Source organism: Notechis scutatus, chromosome 3 (assembly GCF_049901735.1).
Source record: "Notechis scutatus isolate UNSWTSFEM ecotype Mainland chromosome 3, rNotScu1.2, whole genome shotgun sequence".
NCBI lineage: Eukaryota > Metazoa > Chordata > Lepidosauria > Squamata > Elapidae > Notechis > Notechis scutatus.
Genome location: NC_142011.1, coordinates 185,873,437 through 185,900,834, shown reverse-complemented (window position 1 = coordinate 185,900,834; position 27,398 = coordinate 185,873,437). Strand labels below are relative to the sequence as shown.

The 27,398-nt window shown below is 33.8% G+C and overlaps 1 protein-coding gene across 1 annotated transcript; it reads right to left on the bottom strand.

Moving 5' to 3' along the window:
* Positions 1-247: 247 nt before the first annotated feature.
* SPAG1 (sperm associated antigen 1) lies at positions 248-27,082 on the bottom strand. Its single transcript, XM_026690386.2, has 19 exons — positions 26,909-27,082; positions 25,083-25,224; positions 24,400-24,559; positions 23,780-23,905; positions 23,162-23,226; positions 22,743-22,852; positions 21,882-21,987; positions 20,525-20,655; positions 18,578-18,684; positions 15,583-15,736; positions 14,167-14,586; positions 13,653-13,752; positions 10,778-10,930; positions 5,406-5,581; positions 4,633-4,774; positions 4,017-4,143; positions 2,607-2,771; positions 755-1,120; positions 248-645 (listed from the first exon to the last, which is right to left on the bottom strand). Exons 2-19 carry the CDS (start codon positions 25,205-25,207, stop codon positions 514-516), a joined length of 2,865 nt encoding a protein of 954 aa, XP_026546171.1. The 5' UTR covers positions 25,208-25,224; positions 26,909-27,082; the 3' UTR covers positions 248-513.
* Between the last annotated feature and the right edge of the window lie 316 nt (positions 27,083-27,398).

Below are 27,398 nucleotides of genomic sequence, written 5' to 3'. Positions count from 1 at the left end.
CTTATTCAAAGACATTTTCATTGCAGTGTCAGTGGTTTTTCTTTAGAAAAATCCCCTATGCTAGAAGGAAATGAAACAAAAACAGCAAATCAAAAGCAGCTACATATAACAGTTTGAGCACTTTAAGTATTATTATTTAATGTTCCTTCATAAAAGGAACATTTTAGACTATTTCCTTGGCCTTCTGGGACTGTGGTCCTTGTGGCTCATGGTTCTCTTCCTTAAGCAAATAGAGCATTTTTCATTCTTTTTCTTTCCTATCGTTCAAACCCCAGTCCTACTTCTAATCTATTTGTTGTTATAAGTGCAGGTGCCAAAGAGTAGGGAACATTCCCATATATAAAATAATTGCAGAATAAAACATATACAACAAGGTTAAGGAACTGATTATTAAAGTGTATGTAAATATGCAGCATATTAAATAACCCAGATAAAACTATTTGTTTGCTTTCCCTTGGTATAAGATGTACATATACACTACACATATTTGCATGGAGTAATTAAAAAAACTGTTCAGAGTTCAAAGGTTTTCTTAAGATTCTCGAGATCATTCAAAGAAAATTGTTGGTCTTGCGTGTTGGAAAGAGAAGCCAGTAGCTGCTGAACCTGTTCCATTTCATTCTTACCAAGAAGTGTCTGCACCACCTGAGGAAAAAAAGTATGTGCACTTAATTAGTACTTAAAATAAAATTTCCTAAATATTAGTGTTATTTGAAAAATAATTTACACTGAAGACATTAATTAATCTGCTCACCTTAAATCTTTCAGCTTTACTTAGGTAGAAAAGATGTTGGTACATCAGATTAGGGTTTTGGCTGAACACATCAGACTGCAGAGCTTGAATAATGATGAGAAAAATATCTCCTTCTAGTTTGTTGCTTAGTAGTACTGGCAAATCTTTTGGCTCAATCATTGCTAAGAGCTCTGCACAAGCAGCAATGTCCTTACTGGCATTCAAGATGTTGATTATCTGCCCAAATTCATAGGCATTTGATGGCTTAGAAATGTTTAGCTTTTCTGAACTATTCAATGGCATGGTTATTCCATGCTCCTCTTTGGCATTGCAAGGGTTTATCTTTGAAGAACACGTCTCTGTATCATCTTCCTCTTGTTCATTTACCTTCACAAAGAAATAACCATGCATTTGGTCAGGCTTGATAAATACATGCAATATAAAAAATTTCATTTATAATGATCATATTTTCATTTATTCCTTCCCAGATTATTTTCCAAAATGTTCCTATTCATATATATAACTTGCAGCTCATCACAGAGAGGCTGATTGAGTTATTCTCTAGTATCTAATTCTCAGCGGGTTGCTAATTTCATGGGAAAGATCCATATGATTTGTCTCAAGTGACTTGGTAGTAAGTCACTTATTTATAGTTCACCTTTCTCCAACAATGTCAATCAAGGAGGCTAACAGTAACAATAAAAATACAAAAATAATTGAAAGTACAACTAAACATTAAAAATAAATATAGCATCCATAAAACACTAAACCAGAAAATCAGCTCAGCATTTTTTTGTTGCAAAGTCCTCCTCAGAGGAATAGACAGAGCATTAAGAGAGATCAAGGTCTGGGTGAAATCATCAGAGGCCATCTATTATTTTCCTCTGAATTTGTTTCTCTAAGGAATAAAATAAAAACCCCACCCATTTCTAAGATGTTAAATCTTAGGCAGACTGCTAAATTAGAATATGATACTTCAAAAGGTCTGGTTCCCAACTCATAAAAAGTACCATCAGCTTTGAATCATGCCAGAACAGAAAAAAACTAGTGGCTATTTTCATCACAGAGTATAAGCTGTTTATAATTAGCTCTAGGTTAGGAGTTGAGCCTGCATTATATATAAACAGAAGTTTCTCTAGGGCAGTCTTGCATGCAGTATGTTAAAATAGTACAAATGGGATGTAAGCAGGATCTATACATTGTGACTGAATCTGACATGCTCAGGAACACTCTAGTCTTAGTGGTTAATACCTGAAACCCATAAAAAATTGGGTATCTGGACACACTTAACTATGAAAGAGGGTTCAAGAGAAATACAACTTCCTCCAGCAGAAGTAGAATCCTTCATGACCAGCTACATGCAAATTCTGTCTTATTTGGATTAGGATGCAGTTCGTTTGCATTCATCTTGTCCATTATTAATCTCAGCCATTGCGGTAAAGTTTAGAACAGCCTCACTAATTTCGGTAAAAAAAACATGGAAGTGGTTGCGACCTTCATATGGGGAATAGCAAATCCAAAACGTAATTTACCAATTTCAATCTACATTAAACAATATCAGGGAAACAAAGGCAAGGTATTATCCTAAGAGACATCACAGACCAATGGCTAATGTTTTGAAGTGATATCTTTCAGCACTTTTCTGAAATCAACTTGAAGGAGGGCAGTTTCTAACTTGCATCTTATCAAGGTCATGAATCAACTATTAGTGTTTCCAACCAGGAATGCCTTCCAGCTCTGTCCAGCTTTCTATCACTGAAAATTTGTTTTGAGATTATTTTATAATAGAAAATGTATCAGCTAAAAATAAAGCTACAAATAAAATCTAACAATTAAATCTAGAGCTTTTAAGCCTGTGGTTTTTCTAAAATACCTCTTGGATTTCAATTTTTTTCCTTTGCTTCGGCTGATTGTTGGCTGTAAATTCACATCTAACTTTAAATAGTTGAGTTGTTTCATCCAGTTCCTTCTGTGCTTCACCAATACTGGAATCAATTAGAAGAACTTTATTCAGATCTTCAATACTAGCTTCATAGTTCTGAAAGTTAGAAAAATCAATCATTGGCTTAAATAAGAAATTGTTGGAAAAGTTACAATATTTACTTATAGTCAGAAAAATAACCTGTTCTTACTTTCATGTTTTCTATTTTTTCCCCAACATTTTCTAAATGTTACTATATTTATAGCTATTTGCTGGACTAATCTTTAATCCAGCAGGGACATTCTTATGTTCTTAAGGAGTCAATTACTGTGGTAAATTACTGCTGTACAAGCTTTTGGTTATCAAAGTAAGGAAGAAGCTACGTATCTCAGTTCTTACCAAGACCTCATGTAATTTACAAAAACATATACCAGGTCCTTTGGCAAATATATAAAATATTCATTTTATTTAAGATAGGGTACCAACAATCATTCCAAAAGCAATATAGTCCTTGACTTATGACTATTCACTTAACAATGATTTGAATTAACAGAAGTCTGCAAAAAAAAAAAGTCATTTATGAACTGAGCTCAAACTTATGACTGTTGCTCTGCCCCCTTGGTGACAATTGCAATTTGAGCACTTGGCAACTGGTATGCATTTATCACTGATTGTAGCATCCTACTGTCATGTGATAGTGATTTGCAATTTTTTTTGCTAGTTTTGCCAGGAAAAGTGCCATTAGCTAAGCTGGATTTGTACTTACGGCACAACCATGTGACTCGACATACAACCATAACAACTTATAACATAAATTCCATTCCCACTTGTGGTCGTAAATTGAGAACTAAGTGTAGAGCAGCACTTAAAAATATAAAACAAGAAACAATTATTTTGCAAATACCCTGTCACTATGCTCTTTTTCCTTGGCTTTTACATCGTTAGAATTATTATCTAGCATGCCTCTGATTACACTCCAGAGGTTCCCTCTGGATTCCAGCTGCCACAGTTGCAGGAATTCTCCATATAAAAATCAGCCTTTTGGTTTTTACTGAACATCAGCATTTGAACCTGTAATGGCTGTGTTCTCTTAAATCTGTGCTGCCAATGAAAGGACAAGTCCTGGAAATATTTGATGTTATCTGCTTTCCAATACTTCCTTAAAAATGTTTCCCATCTGGTTTATATTAAGTTCTTACTATTTGGGTCACCCCAATTCAGCATTTTTCATTTTGACATCCTTAAGCCTTTAAGCTAAGTTTATTTATTATATAATCATGCATCATTTTTATTTTCATAGCCATTATACACATCTGATGGGTAACATCTACAGGTTAACAAATATGATAGTTTTGATCTTACCTCTAAACCTTTGTATGCTAGAGCTCTTCTATATAAAGCCTTGATATTAGAGCCATCTATCTGAAGAACATAATCACAATCCTTCTTGGCTTCTTCATACTTAAGTAGTTTCAAGAAACAAAGAGCCCTAATGTAGTATAATCAGAAACGAGAGTGTAAGATCATGTTACAACACTCAAAACAGCTTGGTGCTTATGCTCCTATTATTTTTTATAGTCATTTGCTCAGCTCTGTAGAGTATTTCCAGCTGAACAAATTATGGACCCCAAATGCCACATTGGTATCGATATATGGTGCTATAGTAATATAAATATACAATATTGCAATGGTGCAATATAATAGATAATGTATTACGTGGAGAATGAAGTCCATTAAATGGCTTTGGGCTAATTATTATCTCTTCACTGACCTTATAAGGGATATTAAAATGGTAAAATGCATATTACTTGGAGCTCCTGCAGGAAATATAAATATGGTATCTACAAAATGGGAATTATATTTCACTTACAAAAATGACTACTACAAACAGATTTTCTCCACTAAAACTAATGATAACTGCCTAACAATTTGAACAAAGCTGGCTAGGATTTGGATGCAGTATTAGGTAACTTGTTACCTGTTAGTGTAGATAGTCTTTTCCTGTGAATTTAGCTTTATGCACTCGTCGTATTTCATTAATGCTTCTTCATATTTACCCTTTTTCACAAATTCATTTCCTTGATTCTTAAATAACTTGAACTTCTCTTCTGCAGTATCACCTATTTGTAAATAAAGATAAATAGATGCCCATTCAATAATAGTCAGAATAAAAGAATATTTATACCTATTCAGAAAGCAAGTTCAAATATTTACAGAACATTCCTTTCATTACTTAAATAAGGGAGTTTCCACATGCTCTTATCAGTGCGGCAAACCTTATGATCTCACAAGACTTCTTTGCCACCAAAAAGTCAAAACTTAAGTACCACACTTTCAAGATATATAAAACACATAGCACTCACCCCAATGCTACATGAGGAATGTAAAACAAGATATGAGCTGAAAAATAGTGTATGGTCTGCAGTACAAACATTTATTTCTAATGAAGGAGATATGAAAGCAATCCTGAAAAACTCTACATTAAATGTTGCATTCACTAGATTGTTTTAATTTCTACTGCTAACTACTACAACACTTGTCAGCTCCAGGACATGGTCTGATTTTCTGAGGTGCTCCTTTGTAGCATGAGAAGTTGCAGGGAAAGGAAAGGCTTAGAAACCCCTTAGCATAAACAATGAAATACTACATAAACATCTCTGTGGATATGGAACCAACATCTCAAATATAACCTTTTTCCATAATAGTTTACTAATGATTCTACTGGTATATACTAAAACAATATGCACATACTAGGAGTCTGTGACAGTTGATTTCTGCAAGTATTTGCAGTTTTCTTTTGTTTTGACTCTGAGGTAAAGCTTTCTCCATCCCACCAGTGTAACTGAGCAGAAACTGGGACAACAGGTATTGGTGGTAACTTATCCCTCCAATTTGGGCCATCCAGATCTATTAAGGTTCTTGTTATCCTAAAGTAAAACAAATTTATTATATGTAACAATATTTTTATTTAAAATGTTTACAGCACTCAGTGTTATCTCAGTTCTATGCATGTACAAATTTAAAGTCTTTCCAACCTTTATTTTGTTCAGATCAGTATTGGCCACTTAGATTATGCTATCTTTAAGATGCTTTTCTCATTTCTCAGTAGGTGTGAAAATGTTAACAGTAATCTTTAAGGAACTCTATAAAAACATTATAGAACACCAATTAAAAAAAACACCAAACATTAAACATATTGAGATATCTAGTCCACTTCAATTTAATTTAATTCTGTTTAACAAAGTCCAGAAACAAATACTTAGCAAGCTGAAAAAAAGAATTACCAGCAGGAGGAAGAGGAAGAGAAGGAAGCAGCTGAAATAAGGAGATGGGTTGCCAGGAAGAAAAGAGTAATAAGCAGTGAAGGGAAAAGTATAAATAAGACCTAGAAAGGGGGAAAAAGTCATTGGGTTAAGCATGACAGACAGAAACATTTTTAAATAACAAGCCAGAAACCAGAAGTATACCCATTCTTCATTTAGCAACTACTGTTTGTAAACATGACAGCAATATCAAAATTCATTTTCTGACCAATGCAGATAATTTACAACAAATTTTGTATGCCTGACAACACACACCAGAATAACACCTGGTGTAGCTGTAGGAAAATATCTGAATGATCACAGCAACCAATGATCGTCACAGTATATATATTTTATTACATGTTCATTTAGCCACCATTTTTTAAATGACCTGCTTGTTGGAATGGAACTCTGTCAATAAACGAGGAGTTAGGTTATTCTGAACTATTCTGAAAGCATGTATATTGAAATGTAAAAAAAAAAACCTTGGAAATTGTAATTCATGTTCTTCACATTTTTCAGGTTGTATCATAAAGCTAGGAGGATTTACAGTAAATACTAAATTAATCATTTTCTCAGTTTATTTAAAGTTCAGTCTGAAATATATTTTCAAAAGATGATGGATAATGTTGTATCTCTCTCTTCCTGTATGTAGTCAATCATCAATTGTTTCATTATATTTAAGTCAAATGATGATTTTAGTTGTGCATCTCAAGGCACAACTACTACAAGTACTACAAGAGGTAGTACTCACTAAACAACCAGACCTAAGCCCAGAATTTAAAGTTATTTCAATATAAATTAGTTATTGCTGTTTTGAAATGGTGACTAGGCATATTTCTTTATCTACATAATACGTAATAGTAAGGTGTGGATATTTTAAGTAAAAAAAGACAGAAAGATATATATTGATCATGGGAACAGTGGAAGCCACATTCTAGTCAAGACCATTAAATCCCAAACATTCAATATGTGGAAATTAAAAAAAAATGTTCTGGATTTGCTTATAACAATTTCTTTAATTTTTGAGGGATGTCATGTAATTGTCAACTCTGAAGTGAACCTGGCTGAAGCCATCTTGTGCTGCCTTATAATTGTCACTAAGTCTGAGAGGAGGAACTGAGGGAGAAGTTCCTGGCTACAGTCATAATAAAAAGTTTTCCTGTTGGGACCAAGGGCATTGTAACAGGTGGCTGTTGAAGGAGGAGAGGAGCCTGTGCATCCATCTTCATTTGCAATGTGACCGGAGACACCTGGGAGTTTTTTTTTTTTAACTCTTTTAATTAGGTGGAAACTGCAGGAATGTTAGAGTTGGTTTTCACCAGCTATGCCAATATGATGTATCCAATAAACATGTTCTTTGAGGAATTGACCTGCCTCGGAGTTCTGCTTTCAATGGGTGTGTTACTCGGAACGCTGACAATAATATTAATACAACTTCATTGATTAGTGTATGGTAAAAAAGTAATTTACCAGTGTGACAAATGTAAATCCTTAAAAATGATATTGAAAAAACAATATGCAATATCAATGTGTTGAATATTTATATTCTGCACATTATGCTAAAGAACAGGAACACTAATTCAACTAATAGAAAATTTACATATCAGTTAAATCCACATATTAAAAATACTACATAATAAATAAAACAAATATAACTTGCTAGGCCATTCTTTTGCTTTGCTTGTCCTACCAAACATCCATGCAAAAATTGTCTGCACGCATCCCTTCCTTTCTCCCTCCATATTATTTTGCATCAGTTATGAGTTATTCATGTTGTCTTTGAGAGGGAAGGTAGGGAATTGAGATCAGATGCCACGGGATAGCAAATAGGATACTTTTTTCCCTTAGTCTGAAAAAACAGATTGTTGTTTGTTTGTAACAACAGAAAGCAAAACAAAAATTCAAGTGCTATCTGTCCACTTATTGTGGCCCAAGATTCAAAGGCTGGGAACCCATGTTAGAAAAGCTTTCCGCTCTACTCAGCAATAGCATCAGAATCACATGGGATGCTTGATATTTTTCAAGCACTCTGTTACTAAAAAAAAAATTCAAATGTAAAAGTACTTTCACCCATGTTTACATTACTAAGACAGCAAAAATAATATACCTAAAACATAAATTCATAAAAACATTTAAAAAAGATCAGAATTCTGACTATTCACCAATTGATGTTTCAAAATCCTCAGAAAAGCATGTTACAATAATTCTGCTGGATGTGATTAGCATTTGTGTAACACTGATACATCCACATACACCAGAAAGGGTGTGGCTGGCACACCTACCTGATCTGTCAAACTTTTTAGCTGCAAGTATCTTGAGATATCTGGAGAACATTGCTGAGGAGTGCTTCTGGGCTTTTTACAGGTTTGCTGAGAAAAGTGCCACCTCACACAAAGCAGGCATTTCATTACAGATTACTTTTTCTACAGCTAGTATTCATTATCTTGTCTGGATTACATTGCTACCAAATGGTAAAAGATCAGGATTACTATAGTCTTTGCAGGTCCCTTATATTAATATGGAGAATGGGTATCACTGGGATTTTGAAACACCGAGATCCAATTTTCTGGATGATTACTTCAGGCTGTTCTATAGCGAAACTAAGTAAAATGGAGAACAACTTCATTAGCCAATAATTGTGAAGCTGAAAAGCAGACTATTGGTACTGTCCAGGGGTGGGATTCAAAATTTTTAACAACCAGTTCTATGGGTGTGGCTTAGTTGGTGGGCGTGGCTTGGTGGTCATGTGACGGGTGAACATGGCTTGGTGGTCATGTTACTGGCTGGGCGTGGCCAACTCAATATCACTCACATCGAGGCACGCATCTCCTCACCTGGCCTCTCGTGACTGTGGGGATGCTGCAACAGTTGTAAGTGTGAAAAATGGTCATAAGTCACTTTTTTCAGTGCCATTGTAACTTTGAATGGTCACTCCACACAAGCAAAGTACCAGCAAAGGAGGGGAAAAAAACTCCAGAGAAGTTTCTGAGACAGGAAGTCTAGTCCTGCCAAGAATGTAATAAGGATCAACGGAGAGGCAATTTCTGTAAGCAACACCAGAATGTTTCCTTCCTGCCTTCCTTACAGGATTAGGGCAGTAATTTCTTCTAACAACCAGTTCTCCAAACTGCTTAGAATGTTAACAACCGGTTCTACCGAATAGGTGCGAACTGGTAGAATCCCACCCCTGGTACTGTCTTCAGAATCTATGTTTCAAGAGTTACTACACAATTGTTTTTCCATCTTATCTCAGCTAGACAGTTCAGAACAATATGATCATCAATAGTATCAAAAGTCACCTAGAGACGCCATAGAATCACTAGAGACACGATCCCCTCTAGTTCTTAATGTAAGTCACCCAAAAGGGAAAATTAGGTTATCTCTCACTCAAACTCAGACTGGAAATTAAGAGACTGAGATTATTTTATTTGATACTTAAATCCTTAATGATACAGATTATCTGTATCATCCTGGAATACCTGAGTAGTATATTCTTATATCAAGCCTATACCATTTGTGGTAAACTGAACTTAATCCAAAAATGGTCCAAATTGGTAGTACCTAAGGATGCCCTTTAAGTAAAATCTCATCATAGTATTATGCTTTTCTACTTACTTTTTGATATATCTAACAAGCTTTTACACTTCTAACTCTTTGAATTGGGAAGGATGGAAAAGACTGCCTTATAACTCTACATACTTTCTTAAACTGACATATACTAAAAAATATGCTATAAACCTTAAGAGAATTATTCAGAAATTTCTGTAATTATTAGCATAATCCATGAAGGGTTTTATAAAACTATTAGGTATTCATCTGCTTTTCCCAGAGTCAGAATGCTAGATTCTCAACGGTTACCACAGCTCCATGGGCCAATACTCCCATTGAGCAGACTGTAGTAGAATGTGTTGCCATCCCAATCACTAGACTATTACCATAAAAATTGCTTCTCTCTCATATTAAGGAATCTGTTTTATGAGAATATATAGCAATAGCACTTAGACAGGTACCACTTCACAGTGCTTTACAGTCCTCTCTAAGCGATTTACAGAGTCATCACCCTATTGCCCCCAACAATCTGGGTCCTCATTTTACCGATCTCAGAAGGATGGAAGGCTGAGTTAACCTTGAGCCTGGTGAAATTCGAACTGCCAAATTGCAGGCAGCCAGCAGAAGTAGCTTGCAGTACTGCATCCTAACCACTGTGTCACCAAGGCTCTTACACTTAGAGTCAAGATTACTGGTAGACATGGAATTTGATAAATAACATCAGAGGCTACTGCAACTCTGATTGTCTATTCCTGAATACTAGATTACTACTGGTGCCAAAGAGGATATTGTAGTATACAAAATGGGATGTTAAATAACAAAAGCAATGTTCTCCCACTGGCTTGATGAGTATACACATCACGATTATAGTCTTTACTGGTTCAACTGGCTACAACATTTCTCTTTTTATTACCAGATGTTTAGAAACTGCAAGTAATGCTTCTTGGCTAACCTTTTGTAGATTAAGATGCATTAATATGTCAGTATATAGATGGATAGGCATTCCCAGTTTTGTGTAAAATCAATTGCTAAGTACTTGAATAACAACATCTAATAGTATCATTGCCCAAGGTCACTGTATTTGAGTTAGGCAGCCTTATAAATTTCACAAATAAATAAATAAATTTAAAAGAAAAATATGTCAGGACAGCTACATAAAAAAAGAAACTATCATTATAATGAGAGCAATTATTTTAAAAATGTGTGTATATAACACAGTCTCTCAAAGTGCTCTATACTGGTGTTATTTTAAATGTTATAAATGTTTACCTGTTAACACTGTCGTTTGCAACCTGGATTCCACTATCTATTTGCAATGAAGTTTTATAATCCACATATGCCTGTTGATATCGTTCCATTGACTCATAGGCCATTGCTCGACGTAGAAGAGGCTTAATAGAATATGGATGAAGTTCCAAAGCACTAAAGAACAAATATTAAAATTATTATATGCAGGGATAAAAAAATAAAACATATAGGAAAGATACAGAGTTTAAAGTTTTTTAAACATTAATTTCATCTTAATCACAAGATTCTAATGAAATAAATTTTAGGAGGGAGGGTGGATAAACATAATGATTTCCCGGTTGGTGTTATTATCATTGCACACGATATTCTTACTGAAATTTGTTAAGCTCTATTCACAAGACAAAAACTGTTCTATGCAGAACTGTCCATGCTCTTTTCAGTCAATAAAGTTCTGTAGAAATGATTTCTTAAAATTATCAGTCAAGTCCATTAAAAAATTTGAAGAATGGAGTGTCTGTACAGCATTTTATATCAAAGAAACAGCTTCAATATTGTAATAAAAATCTTACATAAAGTGAAGCTTAAAAATTTGAAGCAGATGGATTAGCTCAAAACTCTATAGGATAAACTTTCTTTTAAAAGCATTTTGGCCAAGTCATCTAGATTTTCTAAAGATAAATTCTTTATGGTTACCACATGGCATGAAAATTATATTAATTGAAGTTCTAGTCTGTGTTGGAGAGCATATAAAGAAGCTAACACCTTTGGTTGAATGCCCCTTTCTGGCCCCATTCTGGCTAAAAGTTAGAAAGACTGGATAAATAGATGTTCAGCTAATCTAGCTTTATTATCATTACTTCCTAGGATTTATTAAATGATATAACACAGGAAATTAATCCTTTGTTGCTGGCTTCCAGAGTTTCTTATAATGATGCACTGGAAAATTAAAGTAGGAAATAGTATGGCTGAAAAATTCACACTGCAGCAAAGAGCCTTTAAGAATCCTTTAATTAAAGATTTTGGATTCACACCCGTTTTTTTCCTGTTTCAGTTATATCAGCAAAGTTGTTCTTAATACATTACTCCACCTTTTGGATATAACATGCCAAATATTTAAATTACAAATGTAACAAGATTACAAAGGTACTTATTCCCAAATTATATTTTTCTTTTTCTTTCCATATTTACTTTCCATCTTTTATATTTTCATTTTCTTGTTTCTTTATTTTCAATGTTTTCTTAATTACTGTATGATTAAATTAAATGTCCAATATATCCATAAAGGCATTAGTATATATTTTGAAATAGACGAATGGAGCATATTAACAGGATAACATTTCTGTGACTGCATTTTCACAGTACAAACAAGAATTCACGTATTCTAGTTACATTGTTATACTTATGAATGATATAACAAAGCACTAAAAGTTTTCATCTTAGCAGGCCTATTGCCTTAATAATATATGGTAGATGATGTAAATGCATTACTACGTATAAAAATATATTGGATCTAGACTTAGGCTTACTAGAGGAAACTTATAGAAATGATTGAAACGTAAGTTATAGTCCCTCATTTGCACCTGACTTCAATGGATCCACTCTAAGCATGACTACATTGGGATTCAATTTATAAAATGTTGCACTCTGCTAAAAAAAAAATGATATATGGAACTCTGACATAACACATCTGTTTTCAAATGATTTTTCCCCCTAAAAATCAGCCCAACAGTTCAGCATCCAAATAATAATTTATTTATTTTGTTCCATGTAGAATTTTTGGGGTCATATTGTAGCACAGTAAATCAGTAATAATCCCAAAACAATACCCTATCTTATCTATTTTACTTTACACCAGAACTAGACACAAGAACAGTTTTTTCCCAAATGCCATCACTCTGCTAAACAAATAAATTCCTACAACAGTGTCCAACTATTTGCTAAGTCTGCATTACTACCACTATTAATCTTCTCATCACTCTTCTCACCCATCCCCTCCCACTTATGACTGTATGATTGTAACTTTGTTGCTTGTATCCTTACGATTTATATCGACTGATTCCTAGTATGATTTGATTGCCTATTTGTATCCTATGACTATATTAAGTGTGGTACCTTCCGATTCTTGACAAATGTATCTTTTCTTTTTATGTACACTGACAGCATATGCATCAAGACAAATTCCTTGTGTGTCTAATCACACTTGGCCAATAAAGAATTCATTCATTCTATATAATATTAATACTACACTATATTATCAGTTTCTCTATAGAATACCATAGTATTCTCTGTGTAGTTTGTGGATTATACAACTTTTAAGTGAATATAATAATATTACATATTTGCCATCTAGTATTTTTGTAATTAATTGAAAAACTAAATATTTTTGTCTTTTTTATGTATGTCTACCTCCTGAGATCTGATTCACTGGACAACAGTTAAGAACACAAAAACAGAAGACTTTTTAAAAATAGCAGGAACATTGCAAGAGATTCGAGATAGAGGAGATACTAATGGCAATATCTTTCAGCAACAGACTATATGGTTGGTGTGTCAGGAAACATTTCTACATAATTTGCAACTGTGTTGTAATTATGATACAACTCTTTGTAGATGGCCTGTATATGATTGCAGGTTTAAATATGAAACAGGAAATTCATGCATAAATACTCATCCAAATTCTATAATGAACTTCCTTTAACATTAAAACCTTTCAGGCATTGTGATGCAATTTGGGAGAAATATTAACTAGCTTATTCATCATCTTCTTTCCTTTGCCTTACAAAAAATGTTAGACGCAATATATTCCAATGGAATACATGATAGCATTAATACAGGCTACACCTTTCAATGTCGTAATCGTAAGGTTTATTTTTCCCTGTTAACAACTGTTATTTACCTGTTACAATCCTGAATACAGTCAGCACAATTCCCTTCTTTTAGGTAACACGCAGCTCTATTTGAATACAAAATACTTAAATCCTCTGGAGTTTGGATTCCTAGAATTACAATTATAGAGAAAATCAGTTACTGAAATGCAGCTGCTCTTACCATAAAAATATGCATCATTAGGTTCCCAAGTTTCACTGCAGTAATAGAGTTGTACTGAAAATGCACAACTGCAGTAATTCAGTTGCTTCAAGAAAATCTTTGTTTTATGCAGTTAACTTTAAATATGTAATCCTTAATTCGGCTTCTAGGAAATCTACATTACAAAATCCATTTCACTTATCTATTGAATTTGAATTCAATTTTATAATTGGCTGTAACTGCAAAGGAATCTTTTATTTGCTAGTTCCTGGAACAAAACAAAAAGGGGGAAAGATCAAAAAGCTTAATGGTATTTTAAAATCATCTTTTGAAAAACGCCAATCATTGCACATAAAAATATATACATAAAACATGTATCTCACCTGAACTGAGTACATTTTCAATTGCTCTGGAGTATTTCAGCATAGCTTCTCCAAATTGCCCATTCTTAAATAATTCATTTCCTTCAGTTTTCAATTTTGCAGCATTAGCAGGCAGCAGAGTAGAACTGCTAATTCCAGCCGCTGATGATTCTACATCCTTTGGTTTTTCTTCCCCAATTTCTTTTCCACTGATACAGCTGCTCAGGTAGCCATTTATTTCCTTTTTATCATCTTGCAAAGATTCCTGTATCGTTTCTTCCAATACACCTTTTTTAACACTATTCTCTGAAGGGGCTCTGGGCTTCTGGGCTTCTTTATGGTCTGGTTTCCAGGCACCTCCTCGATTATTGAACTTCTTTTGTACATTGCCCATGTCGGCTGGCTCGCTTGTGCCTTCCCTTCCCACTAGCACTGCAGTTTCTACAAGGAAGTGAATCAGCTGGGTTAGAGTATGCATCATCGGAAGGAACAATTGTCAGAACAAAAGAGGGGTGGACTGAAATGTTCATCAGAAAGTTCACAAGATATTTAGCTTACTGAAAAGAACTTAACCCAACATTTGTGTATCTTGTAGTTGAATATAAAAATCCAAATAACTGCTATTAACAGAAATTTAAAACTGTCGAGTCTGCTATTATTTCAAGACTAGTGGGACCCTGTTTTTGAATGGCATTCAGTTCACCTGGAATTAACTATCTAAATACTAGGTATTCAATGAAAAAAACCTCAGTAAATTATATGGAATTAGAAGTCATAACTATGTCAATAGACAGATTTTTTGGGTGTCATTACTGATATATACTGTATTAAGTAAAAAAGACTATTTGAATACATGTACTATTTTGTAAAATATAGGTGTTTTCATTTCTATTGAAGAAAATACCACTATGGATAAATTGTTTTTAAAAGCTTTATAAAGGAAAAACATTTTAAATTTCTGAAATATCACCTTCAAATATTATTTGCAGAATACATTAAACTTGAATATTTCAATAGCATTGTTTTACATTGTAAACATTTAGCTATTATTTAGATATGCCATTGTGAATAAAAATACTTTGCCTTTAGCGTTAATTTATTTCCCACTTGGAAACTGTTACACATTAATTCCAAAAGTTGTTCAGGCTTTTAATGTGAGCAGTCATCAGAGGAAAACTATTGATATTGAAACTTATAAGGAGTTCAAAGAGATAACAGGGATATTTATCTTTACTGAAGCTTAATAAAGTAACAGAACAATACTTTGCACATAGAAACATTGATTCAAGTCCCTGATATTATTAGGTAAGGTTTAAAGAAATTTAAATCTTAAATGTACAGTCTGTAAAAATTCTAAACTAGATTAACTGACATTGTTTTAAAAAAAACAGTGCAATTTACTCACTGCTTCTGAAATGAAATATTCAATAAACTTACTTCTATCTCCAGAACCATTTACAAATTCTCCTTCATTTCTCTGTTGTTCTTCTGATTCTTCTATTTCTTCAATAAAGATTCTTTTCCCCTTGCTTTGGGTCTGAGATACAGGTTCTGATTCTGTCAGATTCTTATTAATATCTAGTAGCTTTTTCTATGGAATAATAGTAATAATAATTTACAGTGTAAAATATTACAATTTGTACTTTCAACTGTACAAATCTTATTATGGACTGGATTTAAACTTAGTTATGCTTATAAGCCCATAGAAATCCAGGAGTTTGCATGAGATGTTATTAAAATACATTAACTTCTTTTAATGGAGTTTCTTTAAGCATAATTTAGATCCAGATCCAACTCTATGTCATTTAATTATGACAGAATTGTTAGTACTCCTAATTTTTCAATTTCTGCAGGGCACCTGTCCAACAATTCCTTTTTCTGTATTCTTTTCTGTATTTTTCTGTATTCTAACTCTGAATTCTTGTTTCACTTTGTCTGCCAGTCTCATGAGCTGAAGTGAACTCTCTTTCACATACACAAAGTTTATTTTGCAACCCAAAACCAAAGCTTTGCCATCAGGGAAAGCAGTTATGAGAGCAACTTCCAGTGAAAATTTATAACCAGAAAGATCACATCTTCATATGGAAAATCAAGGATGGAAAATATTTTTGTTACTCAACCATCTTATTAGTCAAAAATATCATGAACAAAATAAATAGAAAAATAAATAGAAAAACATTAAATTGAACAATCTCCTGCAATTTTAGCTACATGTATTCCGACTAATGACATCATAGCTCCATTAATTGCCAGAATTTTATAAGAAAATATCGAGTTTCTATAATTCTTCTTACAATATACTGTCATTTATTTCTTCCATAAATATTTTATAATTTGATTTAGTTTGCTTTGCCTTTTTCAAAAATTTGTAATGTTTGCAATAAAATCCATTATTTATACAAAGCAAGATGTGCATTGTACTTTTTGTTTTAAACCCATCAAAATCCATTTAATTTAGGTAAAATTCCTTTTGAAAGCTCCAAATGTTGTTGTAGTACAATTGTCAATGTTAGCCATGTTGTCTGGCAATGTTAGTAAGCATAAATCATCAATATATGGAAGCCAGATACTGTTTTAATTAAATGAGATGGAGATCCAAATGACATATGTTACTTTCTCCCAGATTTTTTTCCAAATCAAAATGTCAAAGTATAGTTCTTTGTGTCAATTTCTACCAGGTTACCACAGGAACAAATCTCATTGCTTTCTTATTTATTATATTTTACACTACTTTTCCAAATCAAAAACATCCTGAAGTAGAATATACACTTAAAAGTATTAAAATACTCAAATAATTATAGTAAATAAAAACATTGGCTTTAAAACGGTATAAAATGGCAACTAGAGAGAAAGTAATATTTAGAGAAGGCTTGACTAAGGAAATCCTTTGAGTAGATAGAGCTAATTTTTATAGAAGTTTTGGTTTAGATTTACTGTATATGATAAGCTTTTAAACCAGGAAAGGAATATTTTATTAGCTCACCCCTCCTACGTTCAAGATTCAGATCTAAAGAAACTTTACAGCAACTACAGCTAACTTAGATTGGGTCTGAAAAGTCCTGGTCTTCTCACATTAATTTAAATTTAAAGCAGCTAAATCTGGCATATGTAGGGTCGGAACAGAACTTTAGTTTTGCATTCTCCTATTCCCCTCCTAACCCTTCAATTGGTCTTGACTGCAAAGTCAATCAAACAGATGGAAACCAAAAATAAAGATGTTGACTCCTGATTTTGCTGTTATTGAGTTAGGGCAGGTCATCCTGACGTTCCCTACACATTTTCATAAACTATTATTGTAGTTATTACTTGGACCAATAGGCAAAAAAGAAAGAAAATCCTATTTCTGTTCAAGGAACACCTAAAATATGCATATCTTCAAGGATTGGGATGCGAGGAGGAGAAAGTAAGGAAAAGGAAAAGGGAGCTAATTACTGTCTGTAGTTCAAGGCCAGTTACATAAGATAAATGCTTATCAGAAGATGAGCGTAAATAAACTGGATTCCAAAGTTGAAATTAATTACAATAGCAAACACGGGTAGTCTTCTATCCTCCAAAGGAGTTATATTCTTGGATTTACATTAGGTAGTTCAAGAAAAGCATAATATGGAAACTTATTTGCCCATTCCATACCATCAAGATAGGCTTAGATTTTATCTCTTATGGCAAATTTGAGAAACTTCACAATAGTTGGCCAAGCATTATAGGTATAAGAAAAGGAGAGCAACAGATATTTCCAGTATCTAACTGATAACCTTAGTCAAGACCAATATTTAACATATTATTGCTATTATTAAGAGAAAGCTCTTTCTCTTCACTGAAATTCCTATTACACCATTTAAAGCTGAGACTAAATTTCTAAATATATGGCTTTGCTCAAAAGAGATTTATGAGACTTCATTTAAGAGTACAACAGATGTGACAACAGATTTTGTAAGATTTCGAACTGTGACTTTCTATTCTTAGACACATCCAAACAAATTCTTACAGATTTAACCATTATTTTGGTGTTTTTATATCACTCCTATATCAGTAAAAAGACAAACATTATATATTTATCTATAAGAGGTTTTCTCAATTTTTTTGAGAAAAATTGGTAGCAGTATCTTCTTAGATGCCATTTCTATAATCAATTATCAGAAGAGAGTCACCAGTTTTTATTTCCAATAGGAATCCCCGATTAAACAGTTATCAGGCTAACATAATTTCAAGGAGTCCTGGAACACAGCTGTCCCTGTCTTATACGTCTTGATCAGAAATCCTAGGTTCCACATTACAACAGAGTTCTGCCAAATGCCACAGCCACTAAGTCAGCAGAATTCAACAAAGGTTAGCACATCTGCTATAATCTTATGTCCAACAACAACAAACAACTGTAACACAAGTACCATTACATATTAATGCTATGACTCTCAAAATAGGTATTAATACTTACTTTAGCTATGGCATTTTGAGGATCAATATGTAATACTTTCCTCAAGTCTTCAGCAGCCACTTTAAAATTCTGTAGATTATTATAAACAGTGGAACGACGCATAAGAGCTACAGATTAATTAACAAATATAGTTATCACTTTCTTCTGAGTAACAAGATTTTAGTGCTGCATATATACTGTAAACGTAAAGTAATTATGTAGTCATTACATAAAATCAGACTCAATAGAAAATGTTTTTTTAAAAATCTCATTTGACATAATACTATGCGTAATCTGCAGACTATTCAGATTTCATTAAAATGACTATGGTTTCCTTGTTTTGAGGGGAGAGGATGGAGAAAAGAGATTTGGGGATAAGTACTGTATTTTTCAGTGTATAAGATGCACTCCCCCCCTCCCCCCCCCAAAAAAGTTGTTGGAAATGTCTGTGCATCTTAAACAGTGAATGTTACCAAAACCCTGCCCACCTGCTGGTCCCCACCCTTCGGCCTCTGCCTCCCAGCAATTTGCCTCCTTGCAGCAAACAGCAAACAGCCTGGTCAGCTTCAACATAGCCTGATTTAACATGAGCAGCTGATTGTCGGCTGGATTGGCATCCCAACAATCAGCTGTTTCATGAAGGTTGCAGGGATTGCCGTCACCTATTGCCGCTTCTGTGCATCCCATTTTTTGGCCTCTGCATCCCGTTTTCAGCCTCCGAGTCCCGTTTTCGGCCTCTGGGTGCCCCATTTTTGGCCTGTTCCAGGTGGTGGGGATTGGAACGGGTGGAAAATGGGGTGCACGGAGGCCGAAAATGAAGCACACCGAGGCCAAAAATGATATGCAGAGACCGAAAATGGGGCACACGGAGGCTGCAGGGATTGCCATAGGCAACAGCAATCCCTGCAGCCTGAAACAGCTGATCGTTGGGAGACTGATCCAACCGAAAATCAGCTGCTTGTGCTAATCAGGCTGTTCTGAAGCTGACCAGGCTATTTGCTGCAAGGAGGCAAATTGCTGGGAGGCAGAGGCAGATTTTTTTTCTTGTTTTCTTCCCCAAAAGCTAGGTGCGTCTTATACTTTGGAGCATCTTATACTCTGAAAAATATGGTATATCCTGAGTATTTACATCTCATCTACTAATGAGGGTGTCAGTTGATAGTTTTTTTTCTTTTGCAATAACACATTTGAATTAAAGAAGTATCAATGCTAATTTGCAATCTCAGCATTAAATATTGGCATAAAGCTAAAGAAACTCATATTTCAATCTGGCCTCAATTTTTTTCAGTTATCACTGTGAATGATTTAAAAAACCTTTCTATACAGATAACCAAAATGAATTTCTGATGTACCAAATGAGTATTTCTTTTCCTTCCCTAGTTAGTATTGTTTCAAATCAGGCATAAAATAAACTTTTGAAGTGAACATAGGATAATGGTAGGAAAATACTCAATATTTTTTATGCTGTCACTGCTTTTTGTCATCAAAGAACTATGTGAAGACTAAGCAACATCTTTGTGAATACTTAAAATAATTTTCATTTAAAACTGTCTATAAATCTCATATATTAAACAATTTCTCATTAATTCTAAATAATTAGCATGTAAGTTTTCTACTCTACACATTTGTGTAATAAATTATTGGCATTAAATGTATTTTATTTGATTATAGGATTGTGCATGTTCTAGGTTGAAATTTGAAAGGTAACTTGGATCATTTGAGGACAGGCATGTAGCAACTGTTGGCACAATTAGATAAAAAAGCACCTTTTTTGAAAAAATACTGATAAGACTCAGTGTAACTGCCGTTACCCTCTCCAAATCTATCAGTAAAGGCTCAAAGAGAGACAATTCAAAAACAGTTCACGCTTTGTTTAAAATTGCCACATATACTGTACTAGCCTTATTTCCATGATTATAAGGCATTTGTTTCAGCACTTAATGTATTCAGAAATATATTAAATTCTACCTTTTATATTTTCTGGTTCCATTTTTAATACAACCTCACAATCTCGAAGTGCGTTCTGCCAGTTCTGGAGTTTGATTTCTGTCTGAGCTCTGTTATTGTATGCAGCCACAGTAGGGAATGCAGATATGCTTCTTCAAAAGGCAAAATATATCAATCAGTCCAATCAATCCAGACACTTCAATAAGTAGTTATTAGCAATTTAATGTTGATAATTCACTGTTGTGTCAGATGTTATGGCCAAAACACATTTTAGTTGATGTAAGTAACATTATTTAGAGTTTACAAATACTTGTTTGAATTACTGCAGAAAAAAGAATTAGGTGAGTTGAAAGGAACTGTTATTGCATTTTGATATAGTTTAGAAATACAAAAGGAAGGTTTATGCATATTGCTATGCGTAGCAATTCACGGGCAAGATATAGTAGGAAAGAAATTAACGACACATTCAGAAGGGATGCAATCAACTCTGATCAAACAATTAATAGGAGAAAACAAACTGAAAAGGGCACATAAAAATCTGAAGATAGAAAAGACTTTTTAATAGCAAAATCAGCGTTCCTGTGATTCTTGATATACAAGCTTGAAAAAAATTAGCTTTCAATGGAATTTTTTTGTTATAATATAAATATTAATGTAATATCTTACCATAAAACAAAAAAATAAATTATGAAAAGCACATCAATGTGCTGTTCTACTGACTAGCTTTGTCAAAATAAACATGCAGAATGGTATAAACCAGACCTAGTTTAATTCCTTTTTCTTTTATCTCCTATTTTATGCTCTTTCCTTTTGGAGAAGCAACATTATGAAATAAGTAATAAGCAAAATACAATAATTTTGCTTATTACTTCTTTCATCAAGTTGCTTCTTCAAAAGGAAAGAGCATATTGGGCAAGTGTGTGTGTAACTGAGGTTGTTCTCTTGTGATAGTGACATCTCCAATATTGAATTGGGAAATGAAAGAGATCATTATATAACATCATTTGACTAAGCTTCATCATACAAGATATTGCAGAGGGGTTTCCCATTGTTGTGTCCAACTTCAAGTTGGAGAAGAAAGCTGTTGCTGCCTATTTTTGCACTTGGCACTTAGGAAAAAAAATACTGCCCTTTATTGAAACAATTCCCAAATTTCACCATAATCATTACAGTGATTCTTTACATTGTGACTTCTGTAGCCTTTTCTCAGTCCTAAAACTTTTACAGAGTTTCAGAATACTAATTTGATAGATATCCATTATAGAACATATCTGTGAAACTGATTATTTTTAAAGCAAATTAAGGTTCCTACTTTGTTCAAAGACCAAGTAAAATTATTCTAATAAATATGAAAAAAATTTAAAGAGTAGTAACTTACCGACTGTAGTAGGCAATTGCTTCTTTATAGTCACCTGTGACAAATGCTTCATTACCTTTTTCTTTTTCACGATGAGCAGCAAATGTCTTTTCTTTTGTAGTCATCCCTAGAATAATTCTTATTATAAATGAAAGGAATAACATTTGCAAGTAAAAACACATATATAAAAGTATTTAACTTTCATATCTATGGACATCTTATAAAAAGTGCCCTGAACTGGCAAGCAGTAATCCTACATTTCAATAAACCTATAGATTTTATGTAGATTTTGATATAGATTTTGCATTGGGAGGAAGGGGAATCATAGGTTTAATTCTCAGAATCTCCAGTTAAAAAGCTCTCAAATAGCATACTTGTGCCTGAGACATTAGAGAGCAGTGTTAACCAATGAACAACTGCAGATTAGAAGCCTATGAGCTCATTCAGTACATAAGAAGGTTTGCCTGGACTGAAATGTCAAGATTTGATGTTCTTTGTAACCATTTTTTAAACTCTATATAATTTGCTACATGGCAAGAATAATTTTTTAAATTTCATTTTCAAAATACCTGGCTTGTACTAGTAGTTTAATTATTTTATTAGTAAAGATATACAATCAGAAAAATATTTTCTTTTTGTTTATTTGTTTTACAGAGGTCAAAGCTATAATCTTCAGAGACAAAGCATAATAAAGTGGTAGGAACCTGTTTTTGAGAATGTACAGAGAATATGTACAGATGTCATTAAGATAAAAAATTAACCAAGGTTTCCAAAAATATCACCAGGTTTTAGAGCCATTTTTTCTGAAACAAGTTTTGCTCTTACAGTATTAGACTTTGTACACTTTAACAACAAATTGTACATTCCTTAGAGATTACTTACCTGTTGTGTCTATTTCTGCTTTTGGTAATTTTATGTTATTGTTAATGCTGGTTTTAGAGTAATCATCTTCCTGGTCCTCAATTTTGGAACATTCTTTTTCAACATCAAACCTTAAATTCAAAATGATTTAGTGTATATTTCTATTACAATAAATTTTCATTACAATATGATTTAAGTGCAAAACAACATCCTTTATTTGAAAACCAGTGATCTATCACAACCCATGTTGCCAATCAATTAAAGCAATGTTCCCTCACAATCCTAGGCAGCTGTCTTTCCCAATGCAGATATTAGAAACTCTTATACCAGCAACATCATGGATTGAATCTGGGCCTTAAGGACATTTTATTTACAGTTATATTCAGATGAATAAAGGCATCTCTCCATACCAAGTAATGAGTAGAAGGTATCTAACATACTTATCCCATTCTTTGTAGTCTCTTGGTATATTTTTCTTCTTTTTCTCTGTTTTTACAGCTTTATTCTGTAAGTCAGATATTATGAAAAAAAATTATTATTTTTTTACTATTGTTCAACACATACACTCAACTTGAGGTCAACTCTCCTACTACATGGCTATGCTAGCTTACATCTGTCAATAATTCTTGATCCAAATTAAGTTTCTTCAGTGTTTAGTGTACTGGTTGAACACAGGGTAGATAGTGATTCAAGTTCATACTCCCTCAGAAATCTTACTGAATAACTTAGTTGTTATCTTTTAGTGGTTAAGAAAAAAATTGGAAGGATCCAGTGCCATGCATCTTGCCTTGAGCTCGTAAAGAAAAGGCAAAATATAAATCTAACATAAATAAGCAAGTATGTTCAACAATTGCTTCAAGATACAATCCTGGGAAATCAATGAATTTGTTTTAACACTACAATTTAATACACATGTATCAAATTTAGACGTGCAATTTAAGAGCTTATTTTTTAAAAAAATTAGAAGTATATCACATATTCTAATGACAAATGGCACTTTTACTCTGTCTCCCCTTTGCCCCATACAGTATAAAATTCACATATGGATATTGCATAACCTGACTTAGGGAAAGATGGTTCTCTGAACTACGAATTGGTGGTAAATTTTCCACATTTTCCTTGAAAACTTCAGTTGTAGCATATCGCGTTTTATACTCATCTTCTTTCATTTCTGTAATCCAGCTCTAAAACAAACAGATAACTTTGACTTGCTATATTTAAGATCTGCAGCCTAAAATTTCTAGGTTACAATACATTTTTATAGATGCATTAATGACTTACTAATATTTTTACTGCAATTTCAGCAAGAGAGAAAATAAGAACATAAACCAAGTCAATACGGAGCTTGTGTGCATGCCTATATATAGATGATATTCTCTATACACTTTTTAACTATTCTAGACTACAATTCTAATAACCCCTGGCTAATATAGAATTTGCAATGTAATATACCTATATCTCATAAGAAGCAGGATCTCAGACAAAGATTATTTGACCAATAATCTTAAAATTTAACACCAAGAGTTATTAAAAGTTTTGTAATTCATTAAGGGGATGAATTTAGTCTACTGAAGGTGGCCCTCTGAGGAGAACAAGGTGTTGGGGTGGGGATTGAACAGGGGACTAGATGAAACCCTAAATAAAAATTCTCAAATTACAGATTGAAATTTTGAATTACCGTCAAGTCATCATTTATTTTTTTCCATTCTTCAGTAGTAAAATTAGATGCATTGGCTACAGGTTTTTCTTTTCGAAGAAGTCTGCTATTTGGAGCCAAAGACTCAATGCGGTTTTCACAAAATAAAATAAGTTCAGGGAAAAATCCCTCTTCACCCGACCTTAAGATAAATAGGATATTAGATAACTGAACACATTCATATTCCAATAATTAAAGCATAAATACCAATAACAGCATGATGTATTTATCCTTTCCTCCCAATCATGAATAAAAACCCTCAATTTGGGAAGTTTATATAACATCGCCACTCTTAACACACACAAACCTATCTAGAGTGAATTATTATTTGATTTATTATAATATATATTGCCAATTACTTTTACTATAGTTCATTTTCCTTTACTTTTTTAAGTTAACCAGATAGAGCTTCTACCTACACTACATAAAAATAAGACTTGTAGAAATCTAAATGTTCTTACTACCACAAATGAGTTTAGGAAGAATGTATCATTTTAATGGCAGATACAATTTTAATTATAAATTGTTACATTGTTATATGTTTTTATATAAACTTCAAAAATAAATGATGGTCTTCTTAAAGGTAAAGTGTTCATTATAAGGATCATCAGTTCATTTTATTCATCTACTTTTACTATAATAAAAAAAATCATTTAAATACTCACCTTAATATCTTGAGAATCTTTTCTAAATACTTAACATCAGTGCATTTTTCAATGAATTTGTAGTCCAGATGGTCAATAGGAATTTGGTATGTTTTTGTCGTTTCATGGCCCAACCAGGATGACATTTGACCAGCACTTATAGCTACAGAGGTAGAATTTAATTATTTGCAATATATTTTCTCAAAATTATTTATGAAATTGCCCAATTTATAAAATAAAATACTATAAACCTGGTTAGTTTCCTCTAAATTTGAGACCATGTTCTTGATGGTCTCACAAAAATGCTGCCAATAGATGAGATCAATCATAAATAACCATTTACCATTCAAGGAAAACAGGTGAGACTATTTTTTTGTGACTGAACTCTAAAGACACACAAAGAAAACAGGAGAAATGTATAAAGAACAGCAGCAAAGCACAATTTTAGTTCAGAAGGCAGTTCTTGTAAATGCCCTCTATTGTTCAAAAATGATATGGCAGCCTTTTTTCAAATGATAGCAACAGTTGCTGTGTACTAAGCAGAAAAATATGGCTTCCTAGGATTTTGCACAGTATATCCTAATCCACTGTTTCATAAAATGTGGATCAAAGATACTTAGCAGTTCATCAAAACTGTGAAATTGAAATTATTTGGCAGAATTTAAATCCTATGAAACTACTATATTAAAATCTTATCAAATGATGTCTATTTTAATGTTATTGATAATATAACCCATATAAGCAAAAGTTTGTTGGAGGCTCTTCATCATTTTTAAAGTGGGAAAGTTCTGAGTAAAAAAAAGATTAAGAAATGCTGATCTAACTTGTCAAAGCTGCACTAAGCTCCTTTGTCTAAGGAATTCCTACACTTGAGAGTGAATTCAGAAAATAAACTGATTTGGTACCCTATGCCATAACAGGAGCACCAATCTTCTCCTGTGAGATCCAGACTAAAATAGGTACCTGTAGGAATCTGTCTAGAGCTGTATCTTTTCAAACTTGGCAACTTTGAGATGGGTGAACTTCAACTCCCAGAAATCTCCAGCTAGCATTGTACTGAATTATGCTGGCTGGAGAATTCTGGGAGTTGAAGTCCACCCATCTCAAAGGTGCTGAGTTTGAAAAACACTGCTGTAGGGTACTTTAAACGAAAGCAAAATGAAGCCTCTTTGCTTCCCTCCCCCTCAATTACCACTCCCAACAATATCAAGAGATGCTAGGAGTTGTTTCAACTTACATCTAGGATCAACCATAACAATACAAGAGCAAACAATAGATACAAACTCAAGGTTAATCGCACCAAACTTGATTGCAGGAAACATGACTTCAGCAACAGAGTGGTCAATGTCTGGAATACTCTGATTCTGTGGTTTCTTCCCCAAACCCCAAAAACTTTAATCTTAGATTGTCTACTATTGACCTCACCCCTTTCCTGAGAGGTCTGTAGGGGGCGTGCATAAGCGCACCAACGTGCCTACCGCCCCTGTCCTATTGTTTCTTTTATTTATTTTTATTTTTCTTATATGTATCCATGTATTCATAACTATGTTTTTACTTATACCTATTATCTTGTAAGCAATTGACAAACCAAATAAATAAATAAATCCAAGGCACTGAAGAAAAGGTAGATGGAAATGAATGGACTGGTATTGCCTCTCAGCCTTTCCTCCACCTTTCCCTGCTGCTTCCCAAACGAAATCCGTGTTTAAGGCGCTCACGGGAAGCCCCTCTCCTCGGCCATCGTCCAATTGTTCCCATTGATATCCCCCCCACCCCGGAATCTTTCTCGTTCTCCCCAGTTCCTCTGCATGCCACCCCTTTTCCTTTCTCGCACCATGGACGGTTACCTGTTTCAATGAAAGCCGAGCACTTTCCCCCACTCCACGGCTTCCCAACTGCCCTATCCCACAAGGGATGCTGCGAGATGAGCGTCCACCTGCCGTCAGTAGCCAATTAGCGCTCACACCTGGCAGAAGCGCCGCCGGTTGGTCAACTCGACTGCCAGATTTCCCCCTTGGCGTGAGATTCAGTACCTGAGGAGCATGCGTGGAAACCCTCCTTAGGTCGAGGGGGGGAGTGGCGTCGTTGGACGGTCACTATGGAGACGCTGGGAGAGACGCCACGTGGGAAAGAACCCGCCCCCTATTTAAAATCACTTGAAGGGCATCTCATACAGAAGGAATCGATTGAATATTTTACTGAGCTTACACTCTTTTCCGTTTCTCTTTTCACGCAAAGCAGCTTAGCAAAGGAAGGGAGCATGAAAAAAAAAAAAAAGCTCACCAGCAAATTACGTCATTCAGCTGAACAAAACATAGCTTGGAGAGCCTTGTTGTC

Bases quoted from the DNA above. Each gene is read 5' to 3' on its own strand.
- SPAG1 (XM_026690386.2), bottom strand. From the start codon at position 25,207: ATGTCATCCTGGTTGGGCCATGAAACGACAAAAACATACCAAATTCCT. The intron at 4,775-5,405 runs GTATGTGCATAT...ATTTACAAATAG, and splicing joins TCAACTGTCACAGACTCCTA to GTGATACTGCAGAAGAGAAG. The intron at 4,144-4,632 runs GTAACAAGTTAC...ATACTACATTAG, and splicing joins AAGACTATCTACACTAACAG to GGCTCTTTGTTTCTTGAAAC.